This window comes from Corapipo altera, unplaced genomic scaffold, assembly GCF_003945725.1.
Source record: "Corapipo altera isolate COAL_440 unplaced genomic scaffold, ASM394572v1 268, whole genome shotgun sequence".
NCBI classification, from domain to species: domain Eukaryota; kingdom Metazoa; phylum Chordata; class Aves; order Passeriformes; family Pipridae; genus Corapipo; species Corapipo altera.
Window position 1 is genome coordinate 4983511 of NW_020884901.1, and position 17383 is coordinate 5000893.

Below are 17383 nucleotides of genomic sequence, written 5' to 3' on the forward strand. Positions count from 1 at the left end.
AACCTCAAGTGAACACAAAAATCCATCTCCCTTAACTCTCAGAGTCGACACATTGCTGTTTCACAATGAGACAAACAGAGGACAGACTGTGCCAATCCCCATTCCTACCCTTCCCAGACTGCAAAAAGAGCAAAACTGTCAAGTCAAACATATGCCTGGCTCAGGATGCTCCCAAAGAAGCATCCCAGCTGTGGGTTTGCATCCCCCACATCTGTGTGCCCCTCAACCAGGATCAGATTTAACACAGAGATGATGCCTGCAAAGCTCCCCTCTTCCAGGGCCAACATTGCCCCATGTGTGGCACCAGGATTGATAAATAAAGAGGTCTGGCAGGAGAGGAATGAGCATTTCCTTTGCAGGAATTTGAGTTACAGTCTTATGGTGTCTTTCGAGTCGGGACAAAACTTGGCGCCCTATGGGGTAATTATCACGGCCTGTTATTTTCCTTTTTACTCTCCATATATCAAATTGGAAGGGATACACAGAGACCCAGCAGTGGAAGAGTCTATGCAATCACTGTAGTAACACATCAGCAGGAGGTGCCATTGAAAGGAAGAGTAATGATCATTAAGAGGAAGAGAGAAATTAGGATCAAGCTTGAAAGAGAACAGTATCAGGAATGGAAATGCAGCAAAAATTCTCATCTGGTTGTGTTTCCCTGCAGCAAATGTAGGAGAAATTTAAAATTCTGTTTAACTTGCCTTTAGTCAACTCGTATTTTAACATTTAAAATATGGTTCCCTTCTTCAGCTCTCATGGTTTTGCATACTCGAAGTAAAAATGTTTCAATAAGGGGAAATAAATTCACTTTTGACTTGTTTATGTATTGTGCTAATGGGAATTTAAAAGAGAAAATCACTAGAACTCCCAGTAACTTGTACCAAATGCTCTTGTTCTTATTACAGGGACACCAAACTTTTCCATGCAGTTTGCATCTGGATTTTAAACACAGATCCTCTGGTCCCTACAAAGACAGCATTAAACAAGGCTTATCCAAGGCTAGTAAGCACAAAAACTTGTGTCAGAATAAACAGCATTCCTGCACAGGAAACACATCAAGAAGCATCAAAAGGATCCAAGGTACTTACTAAATCCAACCATTTTATCAGGCACTTTGAACTCTTCTGTTATTACAGCCCTAAAAGAAGAGAAAAAAAAAAGAAAAAAGAAAACTCCATCAAATAGTCATTATAAAGAACAATTTGGAGACAATTACATCCCTGCCATGAAAGCTGGGCTCAGCACAAGGATTCTGCAAACACCACAGTCAAAATCATTTGTTTCTGAAGGGCCCTTTCATGGTCACCCAACTCCTCCTATGCTGGATCCATTTCCAGTCTATCTCTGCTATCTTCAGTGGAGCTGATGGAAAAACCTCTTTTTGTCATTCTTACAGACAGGTTTAACAAAAAAAAAAGGTAAAGTTTCCCTAATATTGAGCCTAGACCTTCCAAGCAGCATCTGCCAACTGATCTGGATATGCTCTTCCCAAGACACACTAATCAAAGCCAGTCCTGGCATGACCCCCCCTCCAGTATTCACTGGTTTGTTTGGTGTTTTGGGGGGTTTTTTTTGCCTGTTTGTCCTTATCATTCTCTGCCTTGGAATTAATAAAAGTTACCTTTAATTATCCTCTGAATTCTTATTATCTCAACACTTCCATATCTGTTGCTCTTTGGACTTTTTCAATGTGGCTCTGCCTCAAAACAACACCCAAAGCAGTTTCCTAAGACCTGACCATAGACAAGTAAAAGGAATTAACTTGGTTATTTTGTTATGCCATCTCTGCCTTGTGGAAAACACAACAAAACAAATATGAAATTTGCATATATGCAATATATACCATTTGTTCAGCAATCTCAAAAGCAACTAAACACCTGCATAGTAAATTCAATGCAGGTTTTGTGGTGAGGTATTTTAAAATGTTCCCACTTTTTGTTTTAGATCAGGTAGGGAAGGTATAAAATACACACTAGACTTTATTAGTTAAGTTGCAGATAAAGTACTAATACTGCCCACCCCTTTCTGGGTTGTTCTAGCTGGACATTAGCTTTAACTTAACCATTAAAAATTCAGTCTTCATGCACATTTTTTGTCCCTTCTGCTGAGGCCCCAAACAGCTGGTCAGGATGGAAATGCACTACTATTCACCTTCAGGCTAATGCAGCTTTAGAAAAGCTCTCCCCCCCTTCCTACTCAAAACAAGACAAACAACACCTCAAGACCAGGATTTGAGAAAAAGTGATAATCTGACATTTGTATTAGATGCTAAGATGTGCTGCATGACAACTCATAGTTGCTTCAGCCTCCTAAAACCATCTTTGACAAAGGAGTCATCCCAGGTCATATTACATCAACAAAACTAAATAATAATAATAACAGTAACACATCTGTTTGATGCTTCCACCATTTGTCAAAATGCCAGACCTTTTTAAACTTTTTCTTTTTTGCCCCCTGCCAGGGCAGGGGAATGGAAAGGAGAGAGAATTTTTTTTTTTTTTTGGTCCTGCAGATTTACAGGAGACAAATCCAAGTTTCACATTCACTCCTCTTTTTTTTCATCAGAACAAACAGCCCAGGCTGGAGAAAACCCAAGCTGACAGTTTCTCCACATTCTCAACCTCTGACTTCCTAACACTACTACAGATGGTGGATCAATAAACAATTAGAACTGATCAATAAATAATAAAACATAACCCACTGCTTACCTTTGATGTACCAGGGCCCCTAACTGGTTACCTACTGTGGCAGAGAGAGAAAAAAGGGAAAAAAATCAAAGCATTAGCACGGATAAACTAACTTCATCCCTATAGAAAAAGAGTTCTTACCGTTTCATCAAAAAAGAAAGAAAAGCAAAACAGTAATTTAGGTTCAGTGGCTGAAATGAATGCGTTATGTGGTACAAAACAGGAGGGGATTTCTTGATCAACACACACCATAACCCAGTGTCCAGCTGAACACAGGATAGGGAATTGATCCGTGTCTCCCCATGCTGAGAGTCATGGGAGAAAATCCTGCCTGCCCAAATCCAAATCCCTGCAACTAACCTCCCCCCTTCCCAAATTAAGCCCAAAGTAGTTAAAAAAAAAAAGGGGGGGGGGGGAAAAAGGGAGGAGGGACAAGAGAAATTTCAAGCAGACTGGTATGTATTAAAAACAAGAATAAAAGCTGAGCAGAGTCAGAGATTCACTCAGTCCAGGCCAAAAGCATTAGGGACCGCTGGCACATACTTCTCTCTGTGTCTCTGATCTGTGCTCCATGGAGCCCACTTACACGGAGACCTGTTAAAGGAATAGGTCTGTTAAGTCACCTCGTGACACCCAAACAGTATTTAAGCCCAACCAAACACATGTTCCTGAACACGCACATTCCAGGCATTTCTGCCAGGTTCTCTGGTTGTCCACCTATGATCGTTTATCTCCCCACTGACACCCCTCAGACAGACTTCTCTCCCCTCCCAGCTTCAACAGATTAGATCTTTCTTCCAAATGTTAATAGGGAAAATATCATTAGACCAACTCATGCAAAGTGGGAACACGTTCCCTGCTGAGCTTCCTACTGGACTTTGCCTGCAGCAAACCAGCTAAAAACCAGACCATTTGGTGCTAACAACCAGTTGAAAGATTATATTGCATGCCTGGAGGGCACAGGGAGCAAAACAAATGAAGCTGGCCAACATGTGAGCTGTGATAATAAAGATGCTGTTCCAAACTACCTTGCAGCAAGTTGCACATTCTTTGACCTGAAATAAATTGGCAATCAGCTGGCAGGGATAGAAAGTGGATGCATCTCACACTCTCTAAACCCAGTAGAAAAATGCATAAAGTTTGTGGCCAAACACTTTACTCAGAGAAAATAGACAAAGAGAGTCAATACTGTATTTCTGCTGCGTGTCAATACCTTCGTAATAGTTCTGCACCATAATATTGACAGCATATATATTTTATTACTCTCCCCAGCTCGGTGATAAGACAACTGCTGCTTTATTGACTCTGCTACATTTGTCTTTGCATATTCTCATCCGGAATATAAAAAGCTCTAATTTGATAACTATGAACATTGCAGCTGAAAAAGGTAGCTGATGTAATGGGGATTATTTGCTCTGGCTGATAAGCTCCTACCATGAGCTGAGCAAACAGGACCAAATTCAGAATCTTGCCCCAAACTGCACTGCGGATATTTTTAGTACACCCAGTAGGTCTGGTGGTTATTGGTGTAGTGTGGGGTTGCCACAGCCAAGGCCACTCATTATCAAGATGCCAGGAAGAGTGGTTTTAACTGTGCAAGGCTGTATTTAAATATTCCCTCGGCATTTCAATTCCCCGTGGCAGCTCTGAGCAGCCTCTTCCACTGCAGCCGCTGCCCACAAATTATGAGACAGATACACATCCTATAATCAACTCCCCAAGTTCATGCAAGGAAGGGAAGAGCCTTCATTTTGTAACACAATCCTACACTTGAAAAAGACAACTTCTTAGGGGAAACCTGTAAGAGCACAGGAAGTTAAAGTAGTCAGGGAATTAATGCTTTAGATGTGCGTAACAAGGTCTCCAACCCATTCCAAGTACTGTCCAACCATAATAAGCCATTCACCACTCCAGGCAGACATCAGCCTTAATGTGGGTTTATTGTACAAATTACTTTAAAAAAATAATGCCATAATAACTTATGTGAGAGACCATTCCTTCCACACGTCACAGATAACCTCTCCAAGAGCTGAGACTGAAGGCAGACGGAGAGAACTGGAAACGATTTACTTCCAGTCAGTTATGATTTCTCTCTGTTCTGGTGGGGAAAAAAAATGATGTGGCTCCCAGTTCCAACAATCTAAAGGTCCATTCCTTCTCCAATATGCCCATTTTGCTCTGAGAAACAGGGACTAATAGAGAGGCAGGGCTGGGGCAGCCCTTGCTCTCTGTAATTCCAAAAGCTGATGCACCATTCCACTGTCTCCCTTCACACCAAGGAAGGGGCTGAACTCTGACAAGCCACGTACATACTTCCCCGTTTTACATCTGCTGAGTACAATTTAACTGTAACTGCAGTCATTTTACTGCAAATAAGGAAAAACAGTGAATAAAATCAGCACAATTTCCTACTAATGGCACCTGCTGGTTGATAACTCTTCATTCTGCTTTAGGCTTCACCTTAACTGAATTCCACCTAACAGACACTCAAAACAAATGTGGATTTTTTTTTTCCACCCCGTAAAACAGAGCAGTGCCTCCCACTAAATTAATGTGCATGATGGGAATATACAATCTTGTCAAGAATACCTTCATGGCTAGAATAAAATCAGAGTGACACATCTCCCAGAGAGCAATGGAACAGGGCTGCATTTCATACTTTTGAACCAAAGTGCTACCATCATAAATTTTAGAAGGTTACAAGAGATTAGTTAACCTAATTCTTCACCATTAAATACTGCAGGGTTTTTCTTTAATTAAGTGGTCAGAACCTAATAATTTTTGTGTCTGCCTCCACTGCAAATCTTTAGAGGTGTTTTTTTCTCCTCCCTTAAACTGCCTTATTTAAAAAATGGCCATCTGTAAAGCTGCAATTTTGCAGAACAGTGGCATTTTGTGCATTAAGCTAACCTTCTGCCAAGAGATCTGGACTTCTGCCCTGGTCCTACTGCTGCTGCAGAGGTGTCAAGGAGCATCAGCACTGACTTTCACCAGCAGCAAGATGAGGATAAAGTTTCCTTCCTCCCACCACTATTTTTATTGAAACATGTTGGAGCAAAGAAATAAAGTCCTCTGTACAACTGGATCATGTTGTGTTTGAGCCTCTCAGTTCTACAAAAATGAAATGTTATTACACCAAGACAGGCCATCTTCATATCTGGGTGCACCAGAGGAGCTTGGGGAGGTGAAAGGGGTGGAGGGGGGTGGTGTATGAAGCTTCTCCAAGGTCTCTCATCTTTGTTTTCCTGGAATCAAAGGATGCCCCAGCCCTCAGCTGCAACACTGCTGCTGAACCCTACAGGTCTCACAGGACACTCCTTGAAAGCAGCCCAAAGCAGGGCAAACAAAGGTAACATTCTCATCAGTCTCTTTCCAGCAGACTGGATCCCTGCTTCCTTTGAACAAAAGGAGGTTGCTTCTCTAAAGATTATTTAGCATTAAATAAATTTATTAAATCGTGCTGGTAATTAGAGGGAGCTATTAATTAGAACAGTGGCCAGGGGAAGCCTTTGGCCTGCTGGGATCTGTCCTCAGCAGCAGTCACAGGCAAGATGCCACCAGGTCTCCCTGCAGGACTCACCTGTCCCTCATGCTCACCTTTGCTGTGAAACATTAACCCCTGCAAGTGGCCACAGAAATGCTGGATACAACTTCCTGGGAGCTGTACAATAAATCTGATCTCTTCTTTGCACTACAGATATTTTCACGATTATTTTAAAGTTGTTTGCAGAAAGGGGAAATAAAGAAGCCAGGGAAAAGAGGAATAACAGTCTCAAGCTCCATCCAATACCCCCAGGCCAGGTCACCAGGGCTGAGCCTACAGCTCCTGGGTTCAGATGAGGGTTAAAGTTAAGGGAAGTGCAAAAAGCACTCACATTCTGGTTTCCAACACGATGACAAATCTATTTTTCCTGGAAATGCTTTAAAGGCAGCTGCATTTGTTTTGATCAGCATGCTGTCACCTGTCTTAAGACCACTTCCTAAGCTGCCAGCCAGCCACAGCAGCAGCTGTTTACAAAAACAGACGGGAAGAATTAGATTGTCCTGAAAGACAGACAGTTTTCCTGTCACCTTAAATACTTCCTCTGGAGTCAATTTTTTCCAGCAGTATTAGCAACAGCATTAATTTCCCAAGAACTGCATGGGGATAAGGAAGCAGTGAGACCTGCACCCAGCTGTGAACATGCAGTATACAGGGGTAAATTTCCCCCCAGATTTGTTTCCAAGCTGTCCAGAGCAGCAAAAGGTATCCAAAAGCACAATAACATTTCCAGAGCATGTGTAACAAGACAATTGCTTCTTGACAATGCCTCCAAACAGAAAGTGATTTCCTGCTTTAAGTGTCTCCCTTCCAGACACTAAAGGTAAAGCTGCATTATAGACTTTTAATGTCATGGCAGCAAGAGCAGGTAGCCCAAGACTAAGATATGGATCACACCACAAACATACAGAGCAAGAAGGACTGGCAGCCTCAGGAGCTGCTTTGCCAGGCTGCAGGTAAAGACTAGCACAGGAGTATCACACAGGTAGGTGGGGAACTCATCACACACCTGTATTTCAGTACAGGACTTGCTAATGCCACTAGAAATAAAACCAAAGCTGAAAGAAGCAATACGATCCCTGTTCCTACTACCTTGACAATTCCCGTTTTTTTGTGACATTCCAGTCCTCTAAAAATATTATTTCCATCATTTCTAAGATCTCACAGATCAGATTTTTGGGAGGGGAGTGCGACAAAGCTATATACAGATGTATATGAACAACCAAAGGGTAAATACAATAATACTTTAAAACCAGCTACAGACAAGGTCCAGAACTGAACACAGGGTGAGCAGAACAAGAACACAGCAGTCAGGAGCAGCCAGGCTGGAAGGTTCCCTCAGGAACGATACCTGATCCATACAGTTATGTATCACAGCACAAGAAACCAGTAATAATGGACATTTATAGCCCAGACTGCAACAGTGCTGACATGGTCTGTGTCAACACAAACAAGGCTCAGCAAGTTCATGGCTCACCAGTGCAAGTTTAAGTACAAAGTCTAACCTGTGCTGTCACTAAGGCCTACAACCATTTCACATGTTACAGGTTCCTAAAACCCATTTTGTCAAGAGGTCAGATCTCTCAGTTCAGTCTGATGAATCAATGAAAGCCAGAGGCAGGGTAAATGTTGTGAATGACTGGTTCCCAGAAGGCTATTTTTATTCTTTCTCACCCACAGCCGTGTCCCAAAGCTATTCAGACACAGTTCAGAGCTGTTCAGCATTCCCCAAAAGGGAATGTGCACAGCCTGTGATGGCTGAGCACCTTCCCCTGCAGAACCAGCACCCACCAGCACTGCTAGATCTCCTGCTTCTCATAGATCCTCCAGCTTGAGATACAGTCCCAGATAAATCCCTCCTTTCCTAAAACCCTCAACCAAAGGAGCAGCAACCTGTTGCTCAGACAGAGCCAACAGCAGAGAACAGAAGTGGGTGGTGGCATGTGTTCAGAAAACAGTAACATTGCAAGCCAGGGGCTCCACATAAAAGAAACTTCTCCCCATGCTCCAGCATGTTCTTTCAGACTGAGGAGCAGACGTGCAGTTATTTTCAGCCTTTGTATCAGACAGAAGAAGTTTTTTTCAAAACAAAGTGCTAGGCAGCAGCCTTGCTTATCTCCTCAGTATTCCTGAACATATCCATGGGGGAGCAAATCACCCTGCAGGGCTACCTGTGCCAGGAAAAATACTAGAGCAAATAGCAGAAGAAAGACATAGCCATGTTTTTCATTTTTGTCATTATCAACCACAAGTAAAGGTGAGTTCTCTGCAGCTATAAAGTAGCAGATAATACAGTTTAAACACTTCTTGTAACAACACATACCACTAGATTTGTCAAAACCAGAAAACTCTTGTTCTAACATTTCTGTTGTTCCCAAAGATAAGACACTAATGGCTTATTTTAAAACTGCAACACTTCATGCAATATTGACTCATTACAGTTACCAGATAAGCTCCACTCAGTAAACTATCACTTGGCTGGGAACAACGTTAAAAACTTCAGAGACTTCAGAATTCTTAAAGAAAAACAATGAATAAAGTGAAGCTAATACAAGAAGTTTTCTTCCAACTTGCATCAACTTATATGAATACCTTTTCTCCTTAAAATTCATGTGCAAAGCAACCAAAACTTTTGACAGCAACTCAGCTCCTGTGCTGTGACCACTGCTACCCATGGAAGGGAACACATGTAATGCTGTTCCTACACACTGCCTGCTCCCAGGAAATTAGGGTTAGCAGGGAAGAACAGCTTTACTATGTACATTTGGTACCCTATACATGGGCTCCAGCACAGGCCCAATAAGCACATCCTCCTCCCTCCCTGACTACCACAGAACAAGATTTAAATTACAGTTTATTTGCTAATTCCCAAAGTTCATGAATTAACAAAGAATTGCTTCACATTAACGCTAATGCCTTTAGATGAGACTAAACAGCACAGGGAATCTTGTATAAAATTTTTATACACAGAAAGATGCGTTCTCCATCCTTAAAGCAGGCAGCTGCCTCCATGGAGGAATTTCAGGAGCTGCATCCCCAGGGATGAGTAATCACAGTCAGCTTACCTCCATCATCCAGGGGCCGTTTCTGCACTCCATAACCGTAGACTGACGGGTCCACAAGTGTTGTAGAATTATTCAAGTGAGGAATATCTCCAATTTTAGCAGCAATCTATAAAAACAGGGGATAAAAGCTTGATTAGCATACCTGAAGTTTCAGCCACCACAGGTAAACACTCTTTCTCCCAATAAGACATTGACCCCAGTCCAAGCTTCTTTCAGGTGGCTTTGTAACAAGGTGTTTCTTTTGTAAAGTAAACAATTTTCTGCTTGCTTTTAATATTTGCTTAATTAGGATCACATTCATCCAGTTCCTCTTCCTGATCACAAGCAGGTATTTGCTCCCTGGAACACTATATTCAGAATTATTTGCTCGATGATAGCTGACAAGCTAAGTCTTGCAAAGAGGAGGTTCAAACTAGCTCACCAACTTTGTCCTGGACAAGCTGCCACCACCAGAGCTGTGTGGGAGGACACATAATTCCTCTTGTGTCCAGATCCAGACACCCAGAAATGCACACTCACACATCCATGGGGGAGCAGAGGGAGAATGTGAAAACACACAGCACAAGCACAGGTTTGGGAACTCCCTGTCAAAGAGACTGGATCACTCTGTTTGCTGTATGAGGAATAAGCCAGTGGGCAAAACATCAGCCCAGAATTAGTTTCCATTTCCTGGAGTGGTCAGTACAGCACAAACACAACTAATGCTGCCTGTGCTTCCAAACCTTCCAGAGGGGGAACTGCCATTCCCTGCCAAGCCAGGGTGCAAGGAGTTTTACTTACAGGAAAGTGGAGACAGTCAGGTATCACAGTAAGGGGACTTAGGTAAGCAAATAAACAAGTTGAGGCACACACCTAAACATCACCTCATAAAAATGAAAAGCTGATCTCATCTCTAGTGACATTTGGGAGCTCTTCCACCTGCTCTCTGAGCTAACTGGTGTAAGCCCACCCTAAAAACATACAGGTGCATTCCCTGGGTGCTGCACCCAAGTTAACACCCCCTGCCAGACACAGGCAAACTGCAGTCCCACAGCACCTCTTGCCTACATAAAGTACTTTGCTGTAATGAGCAAGTGCAGAACAAAGTAGTTAGAGCACAAATATAAAGCACAGTGTATTCTACAGCATTTGCTTCCTTTTACAGCAAGAAGAAAACCTGCATAGGATCTTTACTAGGAGACTGATCTCACTCTATTATACCTGGATTTCACCAGAGAATAAGCAACAGGAAGAGATGAAAGAGCATTTTACACAGTGTGCTTTAAATGACAAATTACATCTAAAGGTGTTTCTAAAATTTGCGTGTTACTGCAACAGAAAGACATCTACAGCAACTCTGGTTGTTGACACTACCTTCTGCTGCAGTGGAATAAACAACTGGCCAAGATTCAGAACCACAGGGTGCTGAAAAAAGCTATTTGAAATAATCTTGAAAGATTGAGGGCGCTGCTTTTAGGGAGAGAATAGGAAACATTTTGTTCAATGCCTTGCATGAAAAGGGCTCCAAGTTTGGACCATTTTCTCCTCATATTCCATTCTGTCCTGTCTCCTTTCAGAAAGTCAACAACTTCATCGTGTCAGAAATGCCAGAAAGAGTAAAATCTTCCTCTGGTACCAGCACAATGATCCTGTAGTGAAACTTTAAAGACAAGTGTTTTGAACATCAACATTTACAATCAGCCCCCAGAAAGTTGGTTCTGAAAGCATTACCACACCTTGGGCACTCCATGAGGGACTGCCAGGTGATGCCTTGCTTTTTTAAGTGCTGTACTGCATCCATGGATCCAGCCCTTTGCCCACATGCTTTCCCCTTACATTTGGGATGTGGAGGATTTAATGACCACAGATGTATTCTGACTACTTCAACACTGAAACAGAAATTTTAAAATATATTTTACAACAATATTCACACCTTTCACCTATTAACTTACAACGTAGACCAAAAGGAACAGTGTCAGGTATAACATACTCTGACATGTTTTGGGATATCTGATTTTAACATCCCCTTCACAAACTCTCTCTCTGTTAGTAATTGTTTACCTGTAAGTCATGGGTGATAGTCTGGAGGTGAAATCACCCACCACACACTCCAGGGAAATAAAAAAATTGTCTTGGATACTGGAAGCTGGCCTAGGAAAGGAAGCCACCCTGAAGTAGGAGGGTGTGCAGGAGCAGCTCCCTGGTACCAAGGCTGGCTGCTCCCAGTGCAGGGAAGCTTTGCAAACCCCCACTCATGTTTTGCACATCATGACCACCCTGGCAGAGAACCCTCCAAGTAAAGGGTAAAGCAAGAGCATTAAAGCAATTTTTACATTATCAGCTTTTGGGATATTTTCCTTTTTTTTTCCCCCCCTCTCCTTTATTTAAACTTGCACCCTTATCTCTAAAGCTTTCCAGCTGCCACTGGATTAAAGACAGACAACATGTCACCTCAACTACAGCTGGAAAAAATCCACCCTGCAAAATTAAGAGCTTGAGCTTTCAAAGTACATGTGGCAGTTAAAATATATTTTAACTTCTCATGTTCAACTTAAAATGGGAAGCTCAGTCTTTATGACAGGTTCAGCAGGGGGCAGGCACAAAAATCAGAATATGGTAAATGTAAGCAGACCCGGCCCTTATCTGCCTAAATGACCTTGAGTAATGTTCTGCTGTTAGCCACTGCTTTTGTCCTGCTGTATGTCTGCCTTGGGGTTTTTTCTGCCCTTAACACAACACATCCATTTTACCAAGCTCTGAAATACACTGGAAAAAAAGCATCACTGTTCCTGCACCTAAATTCCCCAAAATCAAGCTCTCCAAGAAAGACTTTAAAGGGCACAGCACAAACCTGAGCTACAAACTGCAGTGGTAAAGCCAAGAAAAACACAATGATTCCACAAAGTTGTGTGAGGGACACATTTTTTTCCTATACCTTGCACTTCTATCCTTCTATACCTTTAACAGACATTAAAAATGATGTAATAAAAAAACCACCTAAATATGAAGCTTCTTTGCTAAGCACAGCAGGGCTCAAACACAAACATCTGCAGAATTCAGTTTTAAGAGAACGGGCCCAGCTTCTAGGAAAAACCTCTTGGTGCTGCCCTGCAAAGAACAGCAACTGATAAAATCACCAATTCTAGGTATTAGCAGAATAAAAAAAAAACAACAAGGCCCTGTCATCTGACCCTTCAGACTGTTCTAGTGCTTGTGCTGCTCCTCCCGTTTGCTGAGCACAACGCTGGAGTTGGTGTCTCCAGAGCTCTGGAGGAAGCAACAAAACCTTCCACAACCACTCAAGTTTCATATCACAGGTGGTTTTATCAAATACTAAAGCAATTGCAAAGCCCTAAAGCTGTCTGAAGATGATCTGAAAGATGACTCTGCGAGGGGGTAAAGAATAGGTCATCTAAGATCCCTCCTCCACCACAGAAATTAGAAGTTTGAGCCTGATATAGAAAAGGATTTCAAAGACGCAGCTCATTAACTCTCAGTAAGTCTCAGAGTGTTCACCCACTTTTGAGGTACCCAAGATGGCCCACTACAGGCTCACCAAGCCTCAGCCTTTCCTCTTCCCAGCATTCCCAGAAATTGGGATTCAGACAGTTCATCTGGCAGGTTACAAAACCAGCACATGAAGGAAGAGCTGCAAACACAAGTGTTGCACTGGAAACGGGCTGCCAAGGAGAAGAGGAGAGGGTGAGCACCAAGCCAGATGCTCTTTGGTCAATAAGAACAAAAGGCCAGTCCAAGAGAAATTAATTTTAGTCCAAAGTACTAACAGCTCTGCTTATGCTCTGATCCTAGTATTCAAAAGGGGAGCAAAATCCTCTCTCTCTCTCTCCCCCACCCCAAAATGCCACAGAAGAAAAGCCACCCTGCCTGGGAGCAGCCAAGCAGATCAGTCCCCACCTATGATCCACTCACTTGAGGTGTGGTGCAGAAGATGCAGGACAGACCATCTCAAAGCCCCAGTACTGCCTTAAAGAAGTAATTATTCATAAATCTCAAGTATTTCAGCATCCACAAAAATCCAGGCAAGTCCAGCACAAACACTGAAAGCAACGTACAAATAACTTCTTTCAAAGGTATTCCAGGTTTCTTATTCTTATGTCAGCTCACATCCCAGCAGCTCTGAGGAATGCAGTTGCTTTCCTTGGATCAGGAAAGTCTTCCTTGTTCTGAATTGTTTAGTTATTCATAACCAAGCACTGTATTCCACAGCCTGATTACAGTGCTATGGCTCTCACAAAAACTGAATTCAGTAAATTTGTGTGTGACATTAAACCCTGAACGACTCAAACATCAAGCCAGGGATGATGTACCAACCCCGGAGACAAGAACTATGACTGAAGTTTTTTTTGCTCTGCTCCCTCATTCCCCTAAAGCAAAAGGAATACTCTGCAAAGGCCAAAACCAGCCCAAAAGCTGAGATCTACACACCAGATCAGTACAGCTCAGGCAAATACAGCATTAAACACCCCTGGTGGAAGCTCTGCCAGCACCTCCACAGAAGTATTAGGTGTAAATGTAACTGCCTCTACATCCCACCTGATTCTCAGCCAGGAAGTTCCATCACAGATTGCTTGGGTGGTGAGGCAAATATCCCTCCCCTGAGCAATTAAGGCCACCCTCACTGACTTTTGGCAACAAGTCACCAGCGACAATTTAGTTCTGTGCAGGACAAGACCACCTGCTCCCTTACAAACCCTCTACAAAACTAGACTAAATCAAGTACTTTCGCAGACAGAGGGAAATATTTTAGCATTCCAGCAGCTCTTTTCATCCCACAAACAGCAACGGAAAAAATCACGTTCAACAGTCAGCAAACAACTCACTGCACAAAAATTTAGGAGGCTGTGCTCCCCCAAACACGTGCAGAGCCCACATTTCCCAACACACTCGTTTCCAGAGCAAAAAAGCAGCAGGAAGGTCACTGCTGAAATCTTTCAGCTCAGACTGACTCATGGAAACCCAGCACGAGCAGTGTAATCACAGCAAGTATAATGAACTTAAGAACAACAAAATCAAGTAAGTGACCACAGCTGGGGCACACAAGTATTTATTGCTCCATTTCCTTCACATGTGGGTTGTTGGGGGCTCACAGATTCACCCCACAAACACAACCACAGCACCCAGGCAACACAAATTTGGATCAATTTGCCCTTCCACCAGCCCATGTTGCTCCAACCTGGCCTTGGACACTTCCAGGGATGGGGCAGCCACAGCTTCTCTGGGCAACCTGTGGCAGGGCCTCACAGGGAAGAATTCCTTCCCAATATCTAACCTAGATTTCCCCTCTTTCAATTTATACCCATTCCCCCTTGTCCTATCACTCCAGTTCCTGATGAAGAACCCTTCTCTACCTTCCCTGTAGGCCCTTCAGACACTGGAAGGTTCTGTGAGGTCTCCACACAACCTTCTCTTCTCCAAGCTGAACAGCCCCAGCTCCCTCAGCCTGTCTTTGTAGGGGAAGTGCTCCAACCCCCTTATCAACTTCATGTCCCTCCTCTGGACCTGAAACATGCTCACAAAATAACTCCAACAAGCTGCAATGTACCAGCAAATAATTATTTTCTTTTACATAAAAGAGTTATTCAGCTGCTAGCAGGTGGTAATATCACCAGATATTCAAAAAGATGTTTTTGCAACGAGAGGCCTGCAGTAACAGACAATCAGGTCGAGACAAGCAGAGTGCAATACCCCTCAATTTAACTGCATCAGGCAGGTAATCCTGGGTGTTCAGACATCAAGGCCAGGGGGCTCTGCCAGTGAAAGAAGTGACACATGACCTCATCAGGGAGGCAGCTCAGACCTCACCTGCCTGTGCTGAGGAAGAAAACAGAGACCCAAGAGCAGAGCAGCTCGTGGTGTCCCTGGAAAGGTGCAGGGTGTTGATCTACAACACAGAGTGGCTGCCACACTGATTCACAGGGGAGCTGAGAGCCAGGGCAAAGCACTTCAGTCCCATCAGAGAGAGCATCTGAGAGGTCTCAGGGCACAGCTTAGCTTCTTCAGAGGTTTCTCAGTAAAATCACAGTCTGGGCAACAGAATGAGATTTCTCCCACCTGAAGAGAATAAAGTCAGGGTCTTTGAGCACCAGCTGTGCTGTGGTCCTGGTGTTACATCTCGTTATGGTGCAGTCACTAAACACAAGTAAAGCACAACCTGTTCAGCGGTGGGACAAACACCTGGGACAGACATGGAACAGGAGATGTGATGAACAACCACAACATCTGCCCTGTGAGCAGCAGCTCCTTGTCCTGGAGGCACTTCCCACAAATCAAGGAGCACACAAACACCTGGAATATCCTGTGCTGAAGACAAGGGTGCTGGTTGCTGAAGCTCTGGGCACTTCTACTGAAACTTTCCATTTTAGCACCATGTAAGCTCAGAGGTTCCTCTGGGGAGCACCTCCCTCCCTCCCTGGAGGGAATGTGAAGCTCCTGCACTGCTAAGGTTTGTATTCACAGAATCACAGAACCAATCAGTTTGGAAAAGACCTCTGAGATCATCAATTCCAACCTGCGACCGATCACCACCTTGTCAACTAAAGCAGAGCACTAAGTGCCAAGTCCAGTCTTTCCCTAAACACCTCCAGTGATGGGGACTCCACCACCTCCGTGGGCAGCTTGTTCCGATATCTTATCACCCTTTCTGGGAAGAAATTCCTCCTAATATCCAACCTAACCCCCTCTGGCACAGCCTGAGGCCATGTCGTCTCCTCCTGTCCCTTGTTCCCTGGGAGAAGAACTCGACCCCCTCCCCGCTTCCCCCTCCTGTCAGGGAGTTGCAGAGAGCCAGAAGGTCTTCCCGAGCCTCCTTTTCTCCAGACTGAGCCCCCCCAGCTCCCTCAGCCGCTCCTGCTGCTCCGGACCCTTGCCCCACTCCGTTCCCTTCTCCGACCGATCCACCGCTCAGCCTCCCGCACAAGGCCCCGCTTAAAACCCACATTAACAGCAGCCCACCCCCCCCACTGCCCAGAGCCAGACGGCCGCGGGCCGCCCCCCTCCCGCACATCCCCGGGGGCACAGAGGGGGCAGCGCGGCCCTTCCTCAGCCCCGCGGCCTAGCGGCGCCCCCGCCGCCGCCACCTCCCCCTCCCGCGCGCCCCCGGCCCGCCGGCCGGCGCCTCACCTGCCGGACGCGGTGCAGGGCGTCCACGAAGCCCTCGGGCTTGATGCCCACGGGGGCCGCGCTCTGTCCCTGCCCCTGCGCCAGGTCCGCCATGGCCCGCGCCCGCTCCGCCCGGGCCCGCGCCCGGAAAGGGAAGGAGCCCCCCGCTTCCGCCGGAAGTGCCCTAAGGGGGCGGGGCGCCGAGGGGGCGCGCGGGGAAGGGCGGGGCCGCTGGAACCAGTCGGGGAGGGGATTGGGTGGGGGAAGAGGGGCGGGGCCAGCGCAGGGCACGCCCCCTGCGGGACCCCCCAGAGGACCCCCCCTCAGGGGAGAGCAGGGGAGCCCCCGGCGGGACGGCCGGGGACACCCGTGCTCTTGTCCCTGCTCCTGTCATCCCATCCCTGCCCCTTCCATCCCATCTCTCTCTGTGCCATCCCACCCCTGCCCATTCCATCCCATCCCTGCCTGTAACATCCCGCCCTTGCCTGCTCCAACCCATTCCTGCCTGTTCCATCCCGTCCATACTTGTAATATCCCATTCCTGACCGTTCCATCTCATCGCTGCCTGTTCCATCCCATCCCTATTACTGCCATCCCATTCCTGCTCGTTCCATCTACCTGCCCTTCCATCCCATCTCTGCCCCTTCCATCCCATCCCTACCTGTAACATCCCATCCCTGCGTGTTCCAACCCACTCCTGCCTGTTCTATCCCATTCCTCCACCTGCTCTTATGACCCTGTCCTGCCTGTGCCATCCCGTGCCTGTGCCATCCCATGCCAGGCTGTGCCACCCCTTCCATCCTGGCTGTGGTGTTGCAGAGATGCCCAACAGAGCATCCCTTTAACCTCTCCATGGAAACACATCACCCACAACGTCTGTTCCCTGCCTGGCTTGGCCCATGTGTTTGAGGACTCTGCTCCTGACCCACAGGGCTGTGGTTGGGCACTGCCATGGTATTGGTGACCCTTTTCACAAAGCTCCTGGACATGGA

General features: G+C 45.3%; 1 protein-coding gene across 4 annotated transcripts in view; it reads right to left on the reverse strand.

Moving 5' to 3' along the window:
- FUBP3 (far upstream element binding protein 3) overlaps positions 1-16527 on the reverse strand; it is a 39009-nt gene extending 22482 nt beyond the window's left edge. For 2 of the 4 annotated variants that reach the window (XM_027649788.1, XM_027649785.1), the window contains exons 1-5: positions 16413-16527; positions 9294-9399; positions 3231-3281; positions 2709-2742; positions 1089-1138 (exon numbers count right to left, since the gene is read on the reverse strand). In XM_027649788.1, coding sequence (XP_027505589.1) covers positions 1089-1138; positions 2709-2742; positions 3231-3281; positions 9294-9399; positions 16413-16505 — 334 coding nt within the window. In that variant the 5' untranslated portion in view covers positions 16506-16527. The remainder of the gene's footprint in view (positions 1-1088; positions 1139-2708; positions 2743-3230; positions 3282-9293; positions 9400-16412) is intronic. The other 2 variants (XM_027649786.1, XM_027649787.1) reach the window with 2 other exon arrangements.
- Between the last annotated feature and the right edge of the window lie 856 nt (positions 16528-17383).